This window comes from Coenobita brevimanus, chromosome 25 (assembly GCF_032717465.1).
Source record: "Coenobita brevimanus isolate Jiangsu-jjx chromosome 25, ASM3271746v2, whole genome shotgun sequence".
Taxonomy (NCBI): domain Eukaryota; kingdom Metazoa; phylum Arthropoda; class Malacostraca; order Decapoda; family Coenobitidae; genus Coenobita; species Coenobita brevimanus.
Window position 1 is genome coordinate 9,080,387 of NC_136978.1, and position 17,620 is coordinate 9,098,006.

At 40.9% G+C, this 17,620-nt stretch overlaps 1 protein-coding gene and 1 pseudogene across 1 annotated transcript in view; both read left to right on the forward strand.

The window, feature by feature from the left end:
* The first annotated feature begins 901 nt into the window (after positions 1-901).
* The window catches only part of Als2 (Amyotrophic lateral sclerosis 2), a 94,386-nt gene continuing 77,667 nt past the window's right edge, over positions 902-17,620 (forward strand). Inside the window, exons 1-3 of the mRNA XM_080267757.1 lie at positions 902-963; positions 14,299-14,475; positions 17,304-17,580. Coding sequence (XP_080123883.1) covers positions 14,305-14,475; positions 17,304-17,580 — 448 coding nt within the window. The 5' untranslated portion in view covers positions 902-963; positions 14,299-14,304. The remainder of the gene's footprint in view (positions 964-14,298; positions 14,476-17,303; positions 17,581-17,620) is intronic.
* LOC145393890 (5S ribosomal RNA) lies at positions 2,071-2,189 on the forward strand (annotated as a pseudogene).

A 17,620-nucleotide genomic window follows, 5' to 3' on the forward strand; every position in this document is an offset into this window, starting at 1 on the left:
CATCTCTCTCCAAACAAGGCACACTGACTATGTCGCTACGTGTACAGGATATATGAGCTAAGGGCTAACGCGTGAGAAGAGATGCGGAGACGTAGGCGTGTTCTTCCTTATTAGCGAGAAAAGGGCTGGGCCTTCACTGTAAACAAACACTGCTCGCCCTCCTTCTCTCCACTACTTACCATATCACCACTATTTCGCTGTGAATGATGCTTCAAACCTCTTAGGACTATTATTTGCCGCTAAACTGGAAGTATGACTCAAGAAAGCAGATCAAAGCGGTTACCATTCACCGTATATTGCTAAAATAGTCAACAGCTCCCCATGGTCGTCCCAGGTGGACCAGCTCCGAACATAAGCCTTCACTATGGTTCTGAAGTCAAATTTATATATACTTTTGTTTATAGTCTGTAATACTCAGCCTGCATTTCGAGCAACTGGCTAAATGAAACATTTTTTTATTTACAGACTATGAAAACTATCCACACTGTTTCTATATTTACTGTTTATGAAAATGTTTTTGTGTCAGGTGAGACGAATCACAGGAACGAGAGGTCCCCCATAGTAAAAAGGACAACGACAGACCATAAAAGTTCAGCATTCTCAAACCTGAATGCTATGATAAAATACAATATATAAATCCAAGATCATGTACACTGGCCTGAAGTTAATTTAGTGGCATGTGTTATTAGCAAACCAATAAATGCATAAGACTAAGAAACTTGACACAAATATAAATATATTCCATGGCTTAAAGGAATGGGCAGGAAAGTTAAAATCTAACAATATTACAAAAGAGGCTGAATGGTTAATTTCATTAAATGCATCATGAGTGGTAATATCTCTTGTATGTTGTGCTCCTGAAAATGGCAAGGGTCAACAAAACCAAGGGAAGAAGAGGTGAGGAAAAGACAGACGACGCAACACGGAACCTCTTCCTCTCCTCTCCATGACTAACATATTCAGGTCAGCTGCTAGAATACTTGCCTCTGAGTGTAATTGTACATTATGCCCGCCAAGAGGGCATTAACTCACAATTGGTGGAGTCAGTAGAGGAGAGCAAGGGTGAAGGTTGGACAGAGAAGTTTGTGCAGGAAGTACACTTCATGGTTACCATGTCTCGTACCAGGTTTTTAGTGTTACTTGCAACATATTACCATAGTGGTTTCGATTATCAGGAGTCATTGTCATATAGTACATAAACTTGATGTTAATTACGATGGTACCGTTTGTTACGTTTGGCGTATGTAAACAGACTAGCTGGTACCGTACGTTATCGTATGTGTAGCAAGTGGTATCCTTGAAATTTGACAGCCCTGACTCGGCTTATTTGTGCATGTGCTTTTATTTCCTGTCATTTGATTTCTGATCTTAATACCAAGTGTGCTATAAAGTTCTGCTTCTTGTATGAATACTTTGTAGTGTCTATTACTGTCATCAGCCTTTGTTGAGTAAAGAAACAAAGACCTTGTCTGACTCATCTCTTCTGTATTCTAGAATTAAGGAAGCAGTGCCTTTCCATACTTCCATCAGTATTCTCTTTTGCCAGAGACATTGTCCTTCCACATTCATGCCTCTCTTTAACTGTGCCTTATGGTTGTATACAAATATGGTAGTTACACATTGTCCACACTATTAATCCACTGCACAGCTTCACATTTTTGGGACAGTATCTCCTCAGATTCTCATTGATTGCAGGTATGGAGCCTTTGCCAGGCCTAAAACATCTGTCTTAGCTTTATATAGAAATGGTATCCTGGCGATGTACTGTCCTCTAGTGCTTTTGAAAAAAGGGACATTAAACTTTTACTCTAACTTGGCCCAGATTTTCACCCCATTGAAAGTTATTTCACATCTTTTTGGCAAAATGTGACAGTGCTATGGCTGTACATTTTCATAGCACTTCCTTATGACTAGTACCATATTCTGGTTTTAATCTACTAGTGCAACTCAGGATTCAGTATTGAGAGATGACAGTTTTAGGCTAAGTTTGAGTAAAAGTAGTAAGGTACTTTATATTTTTTGCTCATTGTTAATAAAAACTCTCTTGAGATAACAGATATTGTACTATTATTATTTATTATTACCACGTTGAGTACACCGCTTCCCGTCCGATCAGCGAAGTTAAGCAACGTTGGGTCTGGTTAGTACTTGGATGGGTGACCACCTGGGAACACCAGATGCTGTTGGCATCCCTACTTGTCAAGTGGGGTTGGTGGAGGATTAGTGCCCCTCCCTGTAAAACAATTAACTCTAAGCCGTTGGCCACCCCGTTTGGGATACATGGCATCTGGCAATGAATGAATGAATGAATGAAATTACTCTTATTATTATTTTTATTATTATTACCCCAATCGGGATTGAGGCGTCTGGCAATAGATAGATAGCTAGATTATTATTTGGGTAGTGAGTATTTTATTAAAGCTGGATTACAGGTCAGATATATTTAACATCTATCTATTGATCTCTCTCTGTCTATCTCAGTGACACCTTGCCTCCTCCTGGGAACTGCCCCACAGGGGAGTGCAGTGGCAGAAGAGTCACCTTACTGGTTGGTTCTTACATGTCTCTTATTGCTTTCGTAATCATTCTTTTTCCATTTCTGGCATCCTTGCTTATTGCGGTATATAAATTGCTTAGTCCACTTTTCGTATATCTGAAGGCCTGCCTCTGGAAAATTGGCAGTTACTTCACGTTCAAGCTCTCTTTGTCATTGTTTTTCATCATTCTGTCTGCCTGTCTATGGCTTCCATTTCAATATGTTGTTCTACATCTACTCCACAGGACAACATTATGTACCCATTGCTGTGTCTTTATTTACAGATCTTATGTCTATTTTCCCATTGCTTATTACATCTGTACTTCTTACCTATGTGCTCAGTTCAACTGCTTAGATAGCCTATATGCAGTACAGTACCATGTTTGCCATTTCATCATTACTCCACATTTCACATCCATAAGTCTGTCTGTTGCCAGACACCTTAAACCCATAAGGGGTGGCCACAAACAAATTGCCTCCATGTCGCCCTGTCCCTTGCCATGTCACTGCCCAGCTCCCAGCCCACCCTCCCTCTCTCATATACCTCTCCACTCCCCCCCTCCATCTCATCCTTGGCCTCCCCCTCCCTCTCTCCCCACCACCTCACTCACATACACTCTCCTCATCAGTCTCTCGCTCTCCATCTTCTCCACATGGCCAAACCACCTCAGTGAGTTTCTCCTAATGCTTCCTATCGCATCCACATCCACACCACAACGCTCCTTCACTTCCTCATTTGTCAGTCTGTCTCTCCATATAACTCTACATGCTCCTATCAGATAACTTATTTCCACTGCCCTCACTCGTGACTTGTGTCCCTCCAACAGGGTCCAAGCTTCACTTCCATACACTGGAGTTGATATCACAACACTGTCATGAAGTAACTTTTTCAATTCCATACTCACTTCTCTGTTTCTTATCACTGCTTTCAAAGAACCAGCAACCTTTCTTCCTTGTTGTAGCTACCCTTTCAAGCACTTCACCCTCTAAACTTCCATCCATATATAAGATTTGGTAAAAGTACTGTCTCAGTGACCTTTTCACTTCCAGGCTAACTAAATCTTTTTTCAGAATATTTCATGTCTTCAATCTATCTGTCTGTCTATTGCCAGATGCCTTAATCCTGCAAGGGGTGGCCACAAATAAATTGCCTCCATGTTGCCCTGTCCCCTGCCATTTCACTGCCTTGCTACCAGCTCGCACCCCCCTCTCTCATATACCACTCCACTCCATCCCTCCATCTCATCCTTTGCCTCACTCTTGTATATTACTGCATCATAGTATTTAAACAATAGCTCTTAATTTCCTCCTGTACCTCTGTTTGGTTTTAGGAAGTGAAGAGATGTAGATCAGATTTTCATTCTTAGGTCTGTAGTGGAAAAGTTTCTAGAGAAGGGAAAGAAGGTGTATGCATCCTTCTTGGATTTGGAGAAAGCATATGACAGGGTGGATTGACAAGGAATGTGGAAGGTATTAAGAATATCTGGAGTAAATGGGAAGTTGCTGAATGCTGTGAAGAGTATGTATGAGAATGCTAAGGCTTCAGTGTGTGTGGACAGTGAACTGAGTGAATTTTTCTGTTTGAAGGTTGGATTGAAACAGGCATGTGTTATGTCTCCATGGTTGTTCAGTCTGTGTATGGATGGGGTTATAAGAGATACAAGGTAGGGCAGTGGATGTTGGAGTGGCCCTAATGAGAGAGGGCAGTGTTTGGAAACTCCCTGTACTGTTGTTTGCAGATGATACTGTGTTGTTAAGTGAAGATTAAAGGGTGCGGCAAGACTTGGTGAATGAGTTTGGGAGAGTGTGTAAGAAACGGAATCTAAAGGTGAATGTAGGGAAGTACAGTATAAAATTATGGTCTTTGAGAAATGAAGTCACTGAATGTACAGTGAGGTTGGATGAGGAGAAAATGGAAAATGTGAGTGCTTTATAGTGCATAGGTAGTGTGCTGAGTAAGGATGGAAGTTTAGAGGTTGAAGTGCTTGAAAGGGTACAACAAGGAAGAAAGGTTGTTGGATGGAAGTTTAGAGGTTGAAGTCATTGAAAGGGTACAACAAGGAAGAAAGGTTGTTGGTTCTTTAAAAGCTGTGATAAGAAACAGGGAAGTGAACAGAGAAGTAAAAAAGGTCGCTGCATGACAATATTGTGATTCCAACTCTAATGTATGGAAGTGAAGCTTGAATCTTGTTGGAGGGACATAAGTCAAGAGTGAGAGCAGTGGAAATGAGTTATTTGAGAGAAGCATGTGGAGTCACATGGAGAGACAAACTGACAAATGAGGAAATGAAGGAGCATTGTGGTGTGGATGTGGATGTGACAGAAAGCGTTCAGAAAACATCATTGAGGTGGTTTGGCCGTGTGGAGAGGATGGAGAGCAAGAGACTGACAAGGAGAATGTATGTGAGTGAGATGGAGGGCGGGGGAGGCCAAGGATGAGATGGAGGGATGGAGTGGAGAGGTATATGAGAGAGGGGTGTGTGAGGTGGGAGCAGGCCAGTGAAATGGGAGGGGACAGGGTGACATGGAAGTTATTAGTTTGTGGCCACCCCTTACAAGATTAAGGCATCTAGTAATAGATAGATAGACCTCTGTTTGGATTCCCTATACCATGACAGGAAATCAGTGATTGCACTTTCATCTCCCAAACATCTTAACCTGACTTTTACGAGCCTTAGCATTCAGTTTCCTCCTGCTCTTATTATCAGATTCACATACTGTCTTCTGAAGTTGCTTTTCATTCTCTGCCAGATATACAGCAGCAAGATTTCTGGTTTATACTCGTCCCTGCATATTCACTTTACATGTGACATAATTACAAAACATTGAGTACATAATAGTGTAGGTTCACAATACAGTCGACCCCCTCTGTTTGCGGGGGTTATGTACCAGACCCCCCCACGAATGAGTGAAATCTGCACGTAATCCATACCTTCTACATATATCACTGGTTTTACTGTTTTAACTGTTACCATTGCCTGCAGATGCACTACTAGAGCCGTAAATGCATTTTATGGCACGTTAATATCCCTAGAAAGACAGTACAGGATGATAAACAAGCCTTTCTGGGTACAGTGTACTGTACTCACCCATGCTACAATGACGATAAGAATCTGCCGTGTAGTCCATGATGGACAGTGTATGATGAAGGTACTGTACTGCACAGCTTGATGACAGTATTTCTCATAGTCAGTGAGAAAAAAAAAATCACTTATGAACCACTAAGAACAGATGATGCTGTGGGAAATAGGAAATATCTTTCTGTGAATTTTAGAAATAATTTCCCAGAAAAATCTGCAAATATGCAAATCCGTGAATGGCGGGGGTTGACCGTATTTATAATTGGATTAGTAGACAGCATTGGAAACTCATTAATTGAAGAGTATGTGTTAACAGTGTCATTATATTAGTACAGTCATCATTAAATCATCATCTCTGATCCTCTTTCCCTTCTTAGTTATCCCCCTGAAGAGGATGGCTGTGACAGAACTGCCTGCAGGCTACTTCGTCTGTAAATATCTTTCTCATTCTCTCAGGCACTCCTTTTCATCTCCCTTTTCATTTATCAGTGTATTTTTTTTTTTCAGCATAGTTTCCTTCACTAAAAGGATCCTCAATATTAGGATACTCCATAAAACATTGGATATGTCTCTGCCATCCCAATGTGCCTCTGTTTATCCATTCATCATTGCCATATCACCCCAGTTCAGTAGCCTAAGATCTCATATGTGTCTGTCTATTTTACCATCGGCCTTACTTGGGGCTTAGACTGTTCTGCAATCATTCTGCATTACCGGTAATCATTTCAGTGGCCTGGAACCTAGAAAGTTCTCATAATTCACTGCCCAACTTAGATTCGTATACAAAGCATTGAAATCAGAATACTTTCACAATCAGCAGTCCTTTTTACCTCATAACTTTGCATTCTACCCTTTAAAATAATGCAATGTTCATCAGTTGCCATTCTGTGTAGAACACAGTGATTAACAATATTCAGTGCCCTTATTATGCATTCCTTTTTTGTTCAGCTTTCAGAGCTTTAATTCTCTTAGTTGGTGTCTACATTCATATGGTACCATTATTACCTTTACAAGAAGTTGACTGTATAACTTTTCACACTAGATGATGCTTTTTTTCTCTCTCTCTCTCTCTCTCTCTCTCTCTCCACAGAACCCTCATACTATGGTTGGCAGTGGCACAGTTGAATGTTTCCTCTGGAAGCTTAACTGACTACTACAACCATCTAGTTACTTCTCAACAGTTGCTCAAAATTGCCAAGATAATGAATTCTGAGATGTGTGGGAGTTTCAGGCTGGACTTTGTCATCTTGTGGTTGAGTAAACTGTCGTATGAGTGGTGATTGAGTTGCAAGTTGCTATACATGTAGCCGTACATGATTTGTATTGCAGTGCCAGTACTGTAGGTAGCATCACAAAACTTATGGTAGCTATTATTCAGAGGGTTCATTTGACACTTTGGCCACCTTTTACATTAATGTATAATCTTCTAACAGTTTAATCGGAGTTGAGCCCATCTTAACCCCTCCGTGGCCAAGTGGGTTGAATTCGTCGAGACCTACAGGCCGGCCCGGGTTTTTTTCAAGAATACTCCCCCAGTATCCCTGCTTGTCATAAAAGGCAACTAAAAGGGTTGGCGGAGGGTTAGTGACCCTCCCTGGAAAACAACTAACTAAAAAGACAATCAATAAGCCTCGGACAAGAACTGACCAAAAGATGACGACCAAGGACCAGACAAAGGACATGGTAGTCAGAACGTGGAATGTATGGGGAGCGAATGAGGTGAAAGAGGTGTCCAGGTGCTTGAGGGTGCGAAAGTTGATGTATGTGGAATAACTGAAACGAAATGGAGAGGTGAGAGTGTGAGAGAATGGGAGTATGGATGAGGTATATGTGCAGGAGTAGGTGAGAATGAGAGGGCAAAAGAAGGAGTATGTATAGTTGTGAGTAAAAGATGGAAGAAGAGCATAAGAGAGTATGGATCAGTTGGGTCAAGGATTGTGTGGGTAAGATTGAAAGTTGGAATACAAATGTGGGTGATTGTGTGTGTGTATACGCCAACACAAGATCGTGCAAGTAGAGTGAGAGAAGAGTTCTGGACAAATGTGGAAGTGTGCATGGAAAAGTTTGGAAGGAATGAGAGAGTGTTTTTGATCAGTGATATGAATGGTAAAGTAGGGAATGTGAAGGTGGATGGAATAGTTGGTGAGTGGGGTGTACCTGCTGAGATAGATGAGAATGGCAGTGCATTAGTGGACATTTGTGCTGGGAGGGGGTTGGTGATAGCCAATACCCTCTTCAGGCACAAAATGATCCACAGGTATACATGGCGAGTGATGAGAAGGGTGGGTGGTGAACTGAATGAAAGGAAGGCAATGTGGATGAAAGGATGCGAAAATGTGTAATGGATGCAAGAGCTTATAGAGGTTGGGGGAGTGGACTTTCTGACCACTACTTGGTGGTGGCCAGAATCAAGGTCTAATTAGGATGGAGAAATAGAAGAAGGAAGGACGGGAAGAAGGAGTATTTGTATGGAGACTGGAAAGGTTACAAGAGGATGAGAAAAAGGCAGAGTATGAGAGAGAAGTGGAGGAACAATTGGGCTATGAATTGGAGCAGATGGGGGACGTGGAAGGTGTGTGCAGGATATTTACAGAAGAAATATGTGCAGCATGTGATGTGGTGTGTGGGATGAAGAGAAGACGGAGGGATGTGCAAGGAACAGCGTGGTGGAATGAAGAGGTGAGACAGGCTGTGGCACAAAAGAAGAAAGCATACAATGAATGGATGAGAAATAGGGGCGTGGAAGAAGTTGAGAAGTGGAAGAGAGAGTTATATGTAGAAAGAAAGAGAGAGGTGAAAAGATTAGTAAGAGAGAGTAAGAAGAGAGCGGATGAGGAATTTGGAAGGAACTTGAGTGTAAAGTGGAGGGACTGTAAGAAAATGTTCTGGAAAGGGGTGAAAAGAGTAAGACAGGGTGGAAGTGAAGTTAGCAGGGGAGTGAAAAATAAAAATGGTAAATTACTAGTGGAGAAGGGAGAAAAAGTGATCAGATGGAGAGAACACTTTATGGAATTGTTGAACATAGAGGATGGAAGTAATGCGATTATAAGTGGCTGGGGAATGGCTGAGAGAAGGAGGATGGTGAGAAGACAAGACGAAATCAGTAGGATAGAAGTTGTGGAGGCAATGAAGAAAGTTAAATTGGGGAAAGCCCCAGGAATTGATGGAGTGTGTGGTGAAATGCTGAAGTATGGGGGAGAGATAGTTGTAGAATGGATGTGGAAAATGTGCAGATTGGCCTGGGAGGAAGGTAGAGTCCTGGAGGATTGGAAGTCAGGTATAATTAATCCCTTGTACAAAGGAAAAGGGCAAAAAGAATTGTGTGGTAATCATAGGGGCATCTGTCTTCTTAGTATAATAGGAAAAGTGTATGGTAGGATACTTAATGACAGAGTTAGAGAAAGAACAGAGGAATTAGTTGGAGAAGAACAGGGAGGCTTTAGGAAGGGAAGAGGTTGTGTAGATCAGATATTCATTCTTAGATCTTTAGTGGAAAAGTTTCTAGAGAAGGGAAAGAAGTTGTATGCAGCTTTCATGGATTTGGAGAAAGCATATGACAGGTTGGATAGACAAGGCTTGTGGAAAGTATTAAGAATATATGGAGTAGATGGGAAGTTGTTGAATGCTGTGAAGAGTATGTATGATGGTGCTAAGGCTGCAGTGCGTGTGGATGGTGAACTGAGTGAATTTTTCTCTTTGAAGGTTGGGTTGAAACAGGGATGTGTCATGTTTCCATGGTTGTTCAGTCTGTACATGGATGGGGTAATAAAAGAGGTACAAGGTAGGGTAGTGGATGTTGTAGTGGCCCTGGTGAGAGAGGGTAGTGTTTGGAAACTCCCTGTACTGTTGTTTGCAGATGATACTGTGTTGTTTAGTGAAGATGAAGGAGAGCTGCAATTCTTGGTGGATGAGTTTGGGAGAGTGTGTAAGAAATGGAATCTAAAGGTTAATGTAGGGAAGAGTAAAGTGATGGTCTTTGAGAAAGGTGAAGTCAGTGAATGTACAGCGAGATTGGATGGTGAGGAATTGGAAAATGTGAGTACTTTTAAGTACTTGGGTAGTGTGATGAGTAAGTATGGAGGTTTGGAGGGTGAAGTGCATGAAAGGGTATAGCAGGGAAAAAAGGTTGCTGGTTCCTTGAAAGCAGTGATAAGAAGCAGGGAAGTGAGCATGGAAGTGAAAAAGTTACTACATGACAGTATTGTGATACCAACTCTAACGTATGGAAGTGAAGCTGGAAGGACACAAGTCAAGAGTGAAAACAGTGGAAATGAGTTATTTAAGAGGAGCCTGTGGAGTCACATGGAGAGACAGGCTGACAAATGAGGATATAAAGGAGCGTTGTTGTGTGGATGTGGATGTGATAGGAAGCGTTAGGAGGAACACACTGAGGTGGTTTGGCCATGTGGAGAGGATGGAGGGTGAAAGACTGACGAAGAAAGTGTATGTGAGTGAGGTGAAGGGGGGAAGAGGGAGGGGGAGGCTGAGGATGAGATGGAGGGATGGGGTGGAGAGGTATATGAGAGAGGGGGGTGTGAGTTGGGAGCGGGGCAGTGAAATGGCGGGGGACAGGGTGATGTGGAAGCAATTTGTTTGTGGCCACCCCGAACGGGATTGAGGCGTCAAGCAATAGATAGATAGATTTTTTTTTTTTTTTTTTTTTTTTTTAAAGAAACAAGTATGGTGCATGTGGCAGTGCAATTTTTTACTTTCTAGTTCATCCTGGCCTTTGCAATGAAGCTTGAAAAATTTTACCAAATGACTGCATACATGCTAGTGAAAACTAGGTAGAGGAGTGAAAAAACATCCTACTAAGAAATATCCACGTTTTCACCCTCCAAAAAAAATTTATTGGTGCTTAAATGGTTTGAAATGACTAGATATGTGTATTGCGAACAAAATCAGTACATAATATGGGAGGTTTTAAATTATAATTTTTTTCAAATTTTTTTATGTTTATTGTGTTTATGCAAGTATCAAGTTATTTCTGTTGTCTGGGTGGTTTAGTTTATGTTCATAGAACTGCGAGAGATGATATTTTTAGACTCTTGCCAGATAAAGGTCCTCCTTTGTTAGTACAAGCCAAACTACAGCGTCTAAAATTTGATACGACTGGCAATTAGCACCTTGCATGAGGGAATTGGTGTGAAGGGAAGAGAAGGTTTTACACCCATATATTCACCATAAAACCACCTCAGATGTTGCTGAAATACTCATGCAAAAAAGAAATATGTAAAATGAACAAATTCAGTAAAATACTGTGTACTTATAAATATCCATCGTCCAATCCTATGTTGCCTCATGAGGAGCGTAGGAGCTCGTGGCTGCGCAAGTTGGCCCTGACATTTAAGATGAGAGTGACCAGCCTCACTCAACCCTGAGTGGCATTATGTGAGCAATAAACCCCAACCACGCCTTGGATATAAACCTTCACTGCCTCAGCCTGATTGGCATGCCGTAATTACCCACTGAACCACCAGGCGCCAAAATTTGGTCATGTGGTTACCACCCAGGAAACCATTTGGCTTGTCACTCAGTGTAGAGTCACCCACAGGCAGAAGGAAGAGGAAAGAATGAAGGAAAGACAGAAGAGGGAGTGTAAAGTCACCCATAGGCAGAAGGACGAGGAAAGAATGAAGGAAAGAAAGATGGAAGAGGATGGAAGGAAAGAAGGTGGAGGAGAGGAAAGGGCAGACACCTGAGAGCAGCACTATATCGAGTGAGTAGGTGTTTTCCCTCTTTTGTATGTTTATAATTTAATTCCTTTTTTTTTTTTTACTATGGGTGGTCTAATTCCTATGAAAGGGGAGAAGAAGTTTTAAATTTTTAGTCCGTTTCAAGATAATGGGTGCTACTGTGTGTGCATAGGCTGACCCACCTCAGCCAAGATTTGATATGACTCGAGATTAGCATCTTGAATTAGGGACTTAGTGTAAAGGGAAGGGAAGGTTTTACATCCATATATTCACCACAAGAACATGTCATATGTTGCTGAAATGCTTCTGCAAAATAAGAAGTATGTAAAATGAACAAATTCAGTCTATAATATATTTACTTATATATAAAAATACTGTACTATAATTATGAATCTCATCCCTCTTTTTTATGTTTTCAATGTTTAATCCTGTATGGAGTTCTTTTTTTTTTTTTTTTTTTTTTTTCACTCAGAGTGGTTTAGGAAAGAGAGGAGAAAGATAATGGGTGCAGAACTTTCTTTCTTTTCTTGCTTTCATATTCTTACCTACGCTAACACTTGAGGGGAGCATAAGACTGACATCCACTCATGACTGATTCACGAGATGTACTGACAGTTTGAGTGGTTTAGAGGCTAAAGTAGGTCTGTGTCAACATCTCCCAGATCTTCATTCTCTTCCCAAAATTGCTAACAGGTTTTTACAGGTTGCACTGCAGTGACACTGGCGGCCATGCTCCAATAAAACTTTGTGTGATGCCAGCGGTCACGGGGGGGTTAATTCTTTATTCGTAAATCTTTTTGTTTTATTTGAAAATATGACTAGCTGCACATTCTCTTGATATTAGTATGCACCACCATAAAGTCTATCTATCTATCTATTGCCAGACACCATAATCCCGTAAGGGGTGGCCATTCGACTCAGAGTTATTTGTTTTACAGGAAGGGGCACTAACCCTCCACCAACCCACTTGTTGACACGTAGGGAGCACGTATGGTTTGGTTATATGGTTACCACCCAGCATTGTAAATGGTTTCTTGGCTTACAGGAAACCAATTGGCTTGTCACTCAATGTAAAGCCACCTGTAACAGAAAGAAAAGCAATAAGAAGTGACAGGAAAAATGGGAGAAACAGGAAGAGAGGAGGGCAGGCACAGAAAAAAAAATGATAAAGGCTAAGGAAGAAGTAGGCTGCACTACATCAATTGAGTGAGTGGTGATAGTCCTTTAAGCATATTGGTGTGAAATGTAGAATCTTGAAGGCCTCATTAATAAAGACTGCATTATAAATAGATATTAGAGACAATTTTGAAACCGTGATGCTTCTGTCATTCATTGAGCTGGCATAAACACTGTTACCTATTGTGATTTTATGGCTAGTTGATCCCAAGCTTTACTAGGTTCATCCATGTGATTTTATCCAACTCTGCAGATCATTAACTCTAAGTAATTACAGTAGCTCGGTGGGGGATAGGAGTACACCAGGGGAAGAAGTTGTCCAATTTCTGTTTATTGATGGGTCTCTAGTTTGAACTGATACAGATCAGTGCAAGTAAAGAGGCAAGAATGACAAACTAGTACCCATCAGAAGTGAGCATGGAGCAGTATATGTATTCATCATCACTAGTCAGATATGCAACATCTTGCTTGCAAAATTAGAAATTGTATTATTTACATAGTATAGTTTTTATTGAAGTTTATATTGGTGGTGTGGCAATACAGTACCCACGTCTGTGTTTTGGTGATAACACTTTCTTTAAGTGCATTACTGATTAATCTTTCCTGCTTTAGAAAATCATGTCATGGTTTTGATGTGATCTGAGTACCTGATAAGATAAAGGAATCAGCTGATTACTCACTATTTAATAGGTATCTCCTGTTGGTTGGTGGTGTATTGTTTGACTGATCCAAACAACAATAATGTAAGCAAAGCACAAGATTAGATTGTACCAGGTAATTCAGTTATTTAGCTGAGACTCTTGCTTGCATGTTAGGGTAACTGTATAGTACAATCATCCTTGCAAGTTAAAATTGTGTGACTGTGAGTTTTAGAGAACAATGGATACTTCATACTATAATGAATCTGACAGGATGACCATCTTGTAAGTGCATTCATAGTGTGTATGTGAGGGTAGATTTAACTCCATCAATACAGTGACATCATGTGTAATTTACTCTTGCTTCTGTCAGATGATTATGTTTGCCTTGTAAGAGCTCTGTCTTAGCAAAGGGGTAAAAGATTATTCTAACTCTTTCAATGAAAGTTTTTCCTAAACTGACTGTAACGAAAAAGATGGCATCATAGTGAAAAATTAAGGCATTAGATGAAGTGGAAAACTTTATTGTAATAAATCCACCACTGTTTTATACTGTAACATACTCTGTCATCAGTAGTTGATCTGTTAACGAAGTGTGGTAACATGTTTTACCTTAAATGATGGGAGTGAGTAATCTTGCCCTGACCTTCTACATTCCTGATGGGATGGTAAAGAATTAGAAGATGGATGAATAGCCCAGCATGGAATACAATGTTTCGTGTTTCTTTGAATGAAGGTATTGCTGTACTGTACCAATATAGCATATATTGTGTGTTGTATGGTTTAGGTAGATATTTCCATATGGTTTAGGTAGATATTTCCATTCATTCATCATCTAATACAGTGTTGCCCCATGAGGAGCATAGGAGCCTGGGACTAGGCAAGTTGGCCCTGACATTTAAGATGAGAGTGACTAACCTCACTCATCCCTGAGTGGCATTACATGAGCAGTAAACCCCAACCACCCCATGGATTTAACCCTGCTTCAGCTCAGTCTGATTGGAGTGCCTTAATTAAATTTGAGTAAACTTCTTTATGGGTAGATGTCCATCCAACATGCAATCCTTTATTGGCCCTTTTTATCAGGAGCATATGGCTCTGGGGCTACAAGAAAACATTAAATTAAGATATTATTGACGTGAAGGGGCTAATAATATGATACTGAATTCTAGTGTAGGATGGTAGCGACGCAGGGGTGGAGGGGAGGGGACCCCAGGAGGATGCTGATTGTGCCCACAGAGGCAGTGGTGCGCGTGGCGGCGGACCGGGACACCACAGTCTTTGTCACTGCAGGGGGACGACTCTACCTGGGTCATTACACCGGCCATGATAAGGGAAGTCTCAAGCAGGTCAGCATCGTCATTTACAAAGTCACATGATCAGTTCTTTGTTGTAACTTAGATTTCTTTTTGCAGGAAATGAAGCAGGTCAGGAATATTAATTACAATAGATGTGATCAATTCCCTCCTTAGCTAAGATTTTTTTTTTTTTCTTATTTGCATGATATTGGTTCACACACATTTTTTGTAATCAGTTTCCTCGTGTGTGTGTGTGTGTGTGTGTGTGTGTGTGTGTGTGTGTGTGTGTGTGTGTGTGTGTGTTTTAGAAGTTGATTCACTTAACCCGTTAACTGCTCTATACAGGCTGGGCTGTTCTGAGTGCAACTGCTCAGTACAGCCCTGGCTGTGCAGGTGAATTTTGAATATAGGGCCATGGTGACCAAGGCTGACCCATGCAAGCATGTTTGAGCCTTCAAAACCGAAACCGAAAAAGAAAATGAAAACCATACATTCCAATAGGGAATCAGGCACTTCGATGTTCATCCATGGCTTTACCATGGTAAATATTGAGCTAATATTTCGTTACTATATACTTTGGCATGTGTTCTCTCAATTCCTAAGACAAAATTTGGCCTTTGGGAAAATTCATTTTTACCCCTATGTCTGTGCACATCGGACACCTCCAAAAAAACGCCATGCACAGTTAACGGGTTAAGGTGGTAGGTGGTGGCATCCGTCATCTACTCACCTGATGTAGTGCCGCCTACTTCTTCCTTCACCTTTATCAGTCTTTTTCTGTGTCTGACCTCCTTTTCCAATTTCTCTCGTCGTTCCTCTCACTTCTCATTATTCTTCTGTCCTTTTCAGATGGCTTTACATTGAGTGGCAAGCCTAATGATTTCCTGTAAGCCAAGAAACCATTTACAGTGCTGTGTGTTAACCATATACCGAACCTATACATGTTCCCTTCGTGCCAACAAGTGGGTTGGTGGAGGGCTGGTGCCCCTCCCTGTAAAACAACTAACGCAAAGACAAACGGCCACCGCTTACGAGATTATGGTGTCTGGCTATAGATAGATAGATAGATTCACTTATAGACTTAGCATCAGTCAGTTCCTTCATCAGACATTGAGATGTTTTGACAGGACATTGATTCACAGAGAGACTACTGAGTGGTTCCCTATTGTAACTAAGGTATGTCTTTGAAGGAAGTCAAGGAGGGCTGGACAAGGATTCACATGGATGTACCATACAGTCAGTTCCCTTTCATAACTAAGAAGCAGACATTTGTTTTACAGAAAGGGTCAAGCAGGTCAGGACACTGACTCACAAAGTGTTATGATCACTTCCTTGTAGTAACTAAGATTTTGTTTGTGCAAGTCGCTGATTCACAAATAGACTTACAATTAGTTTCCCGTAGCAAGTAAGATTTGGTTTTGGTGGAAGATTCAGGCAGGTCAGAATGCTGATTCATATAACACAACACTGATGTTCCAGTATAGTCCAGGCAGTGCATAAGTATTTTATAACTGACACTTTTGTTGGTGTTGTGGTTTTGTGTTTAGGTAGCAAAATCCTGTTAGCCTGGAGCTGTAAATTGCATAAGTCATAGTACAGTTTGTCTGCATTATAAGTTGTCTTTTTGTTGTTTTTTTGTTATTAAGCCCACAGTCCATTACATAAAAACTGCCTGATAAGTTCCGTTTTCATTCGTGAAGCTGGTTTGCCAGTTTCCTACAGTTTTCCACTTGTATGGAAAATGTTGTGGTGTTTTGGAAGACAAGCCTGACTTAAAATGAGGAAAGCCTGTAATGGAAGCTGTTAAAGTAGATTGTTCAATTTTGTCATGTCGTATACAGCAGTACCAGACTGATGCATGTATTGAGACCAAAGGTAATAGCTGTTTGTGTTTACAGTTCAGTGTTCAGTTTTTAAAAACATAAGACAAGATGCCTTTAATAGTGAAGTACAAAATTAGGTTAAAAGGTTATCTTTAGTGTTAGGAGCACAGTGTGTCACCATGTTGGTTTGTCTTTGTAATTAGTGTTACTGAAATAAAAATACTGTCAGCCAAACTGGTTAATCTTTGCAGATGTTAGTGCAAATAATTTTTTATAGAGGTAATAAGCTTTTCATTTTCATTTTTGCATTTCTGGGTTTAGTATCATTCATTCCCTTACTGCCCTGTTTGAGATGTAAGTGCTTGAGGCTAGGCTGATAGTCCCTTTCAAATAATGAGAAATTGAATTAGGATAATAATGATGAAACTACAGCATGCCCATGTTTTATGATGAGGATGAGTTTGAAAAAATCCATTGCATAATGATTATTGTGTATTGAGTCAGTTATAACATAGGTTCAATTGGAATACTTTTTGGCCAAGGGTCACCCACCCAACAGTCTAAAATTGTTTCCAACTCACCAAAACTGGTTGTTATTTCCCTTCACTGAACTTCGCTGACTGCCTACCATAAAAAATAAGCCTAAAAACAGTTTCAGATTCACCAGAACTGGTAAACATTTCACTTTGCTTCATTTCAGTTTTTCATTTCACTGCATTTCACTTGCAGCTTGAACTCTAACACCACACTACTGTTTCATCACCGACACTAGCACACCCTGTAGTAATGAATGCAAATGGCATCTTGGAAGAAACTAATGACTGTGGACTTGTGTGAGGGAGATCATACAAGCAAAAATAGTGATCATATATTGACTACTGAGGCTTCTTATGAGATCATAATCATCATATGTGAAAATTCTGTCATATATTGAACAACAAGGTTGTAACTTTTTTATCATCAAATAAGTGACTCATGACATACTGGTTCAGTGGGCCAGTCTGCTGTATTAACTTTTGAATGAAAAGTGACTGTGTGTGTTTGTGCATGTTGTAGGTTGAGCTTGGGAGCTGTTGCGTACGTGATGCGGCGGTGTACAAGGGCCAGGTAGTGTTTGTGACCGACACAGGTGAGGTCTTCACACGAGGGCTCGGGGTTGAGGGGGAGGAGGTACGTCCACTGCCAGTTCTTGAGCCCAAGAAAACATGCACCCATGGACGAGAGGAGGCAGGGAGGAGGGTGCGAGTGAGAGCAGTGGCAGCAGGAATGGAACACATACTCTTCCTTAGTGCACATGATGAGATTTGGGTCCAAGGCAAAGGTCCAGCACTTGGTAAGTCCTTCAACAAAAGGGTTGAGATGAAAGAAGAAAA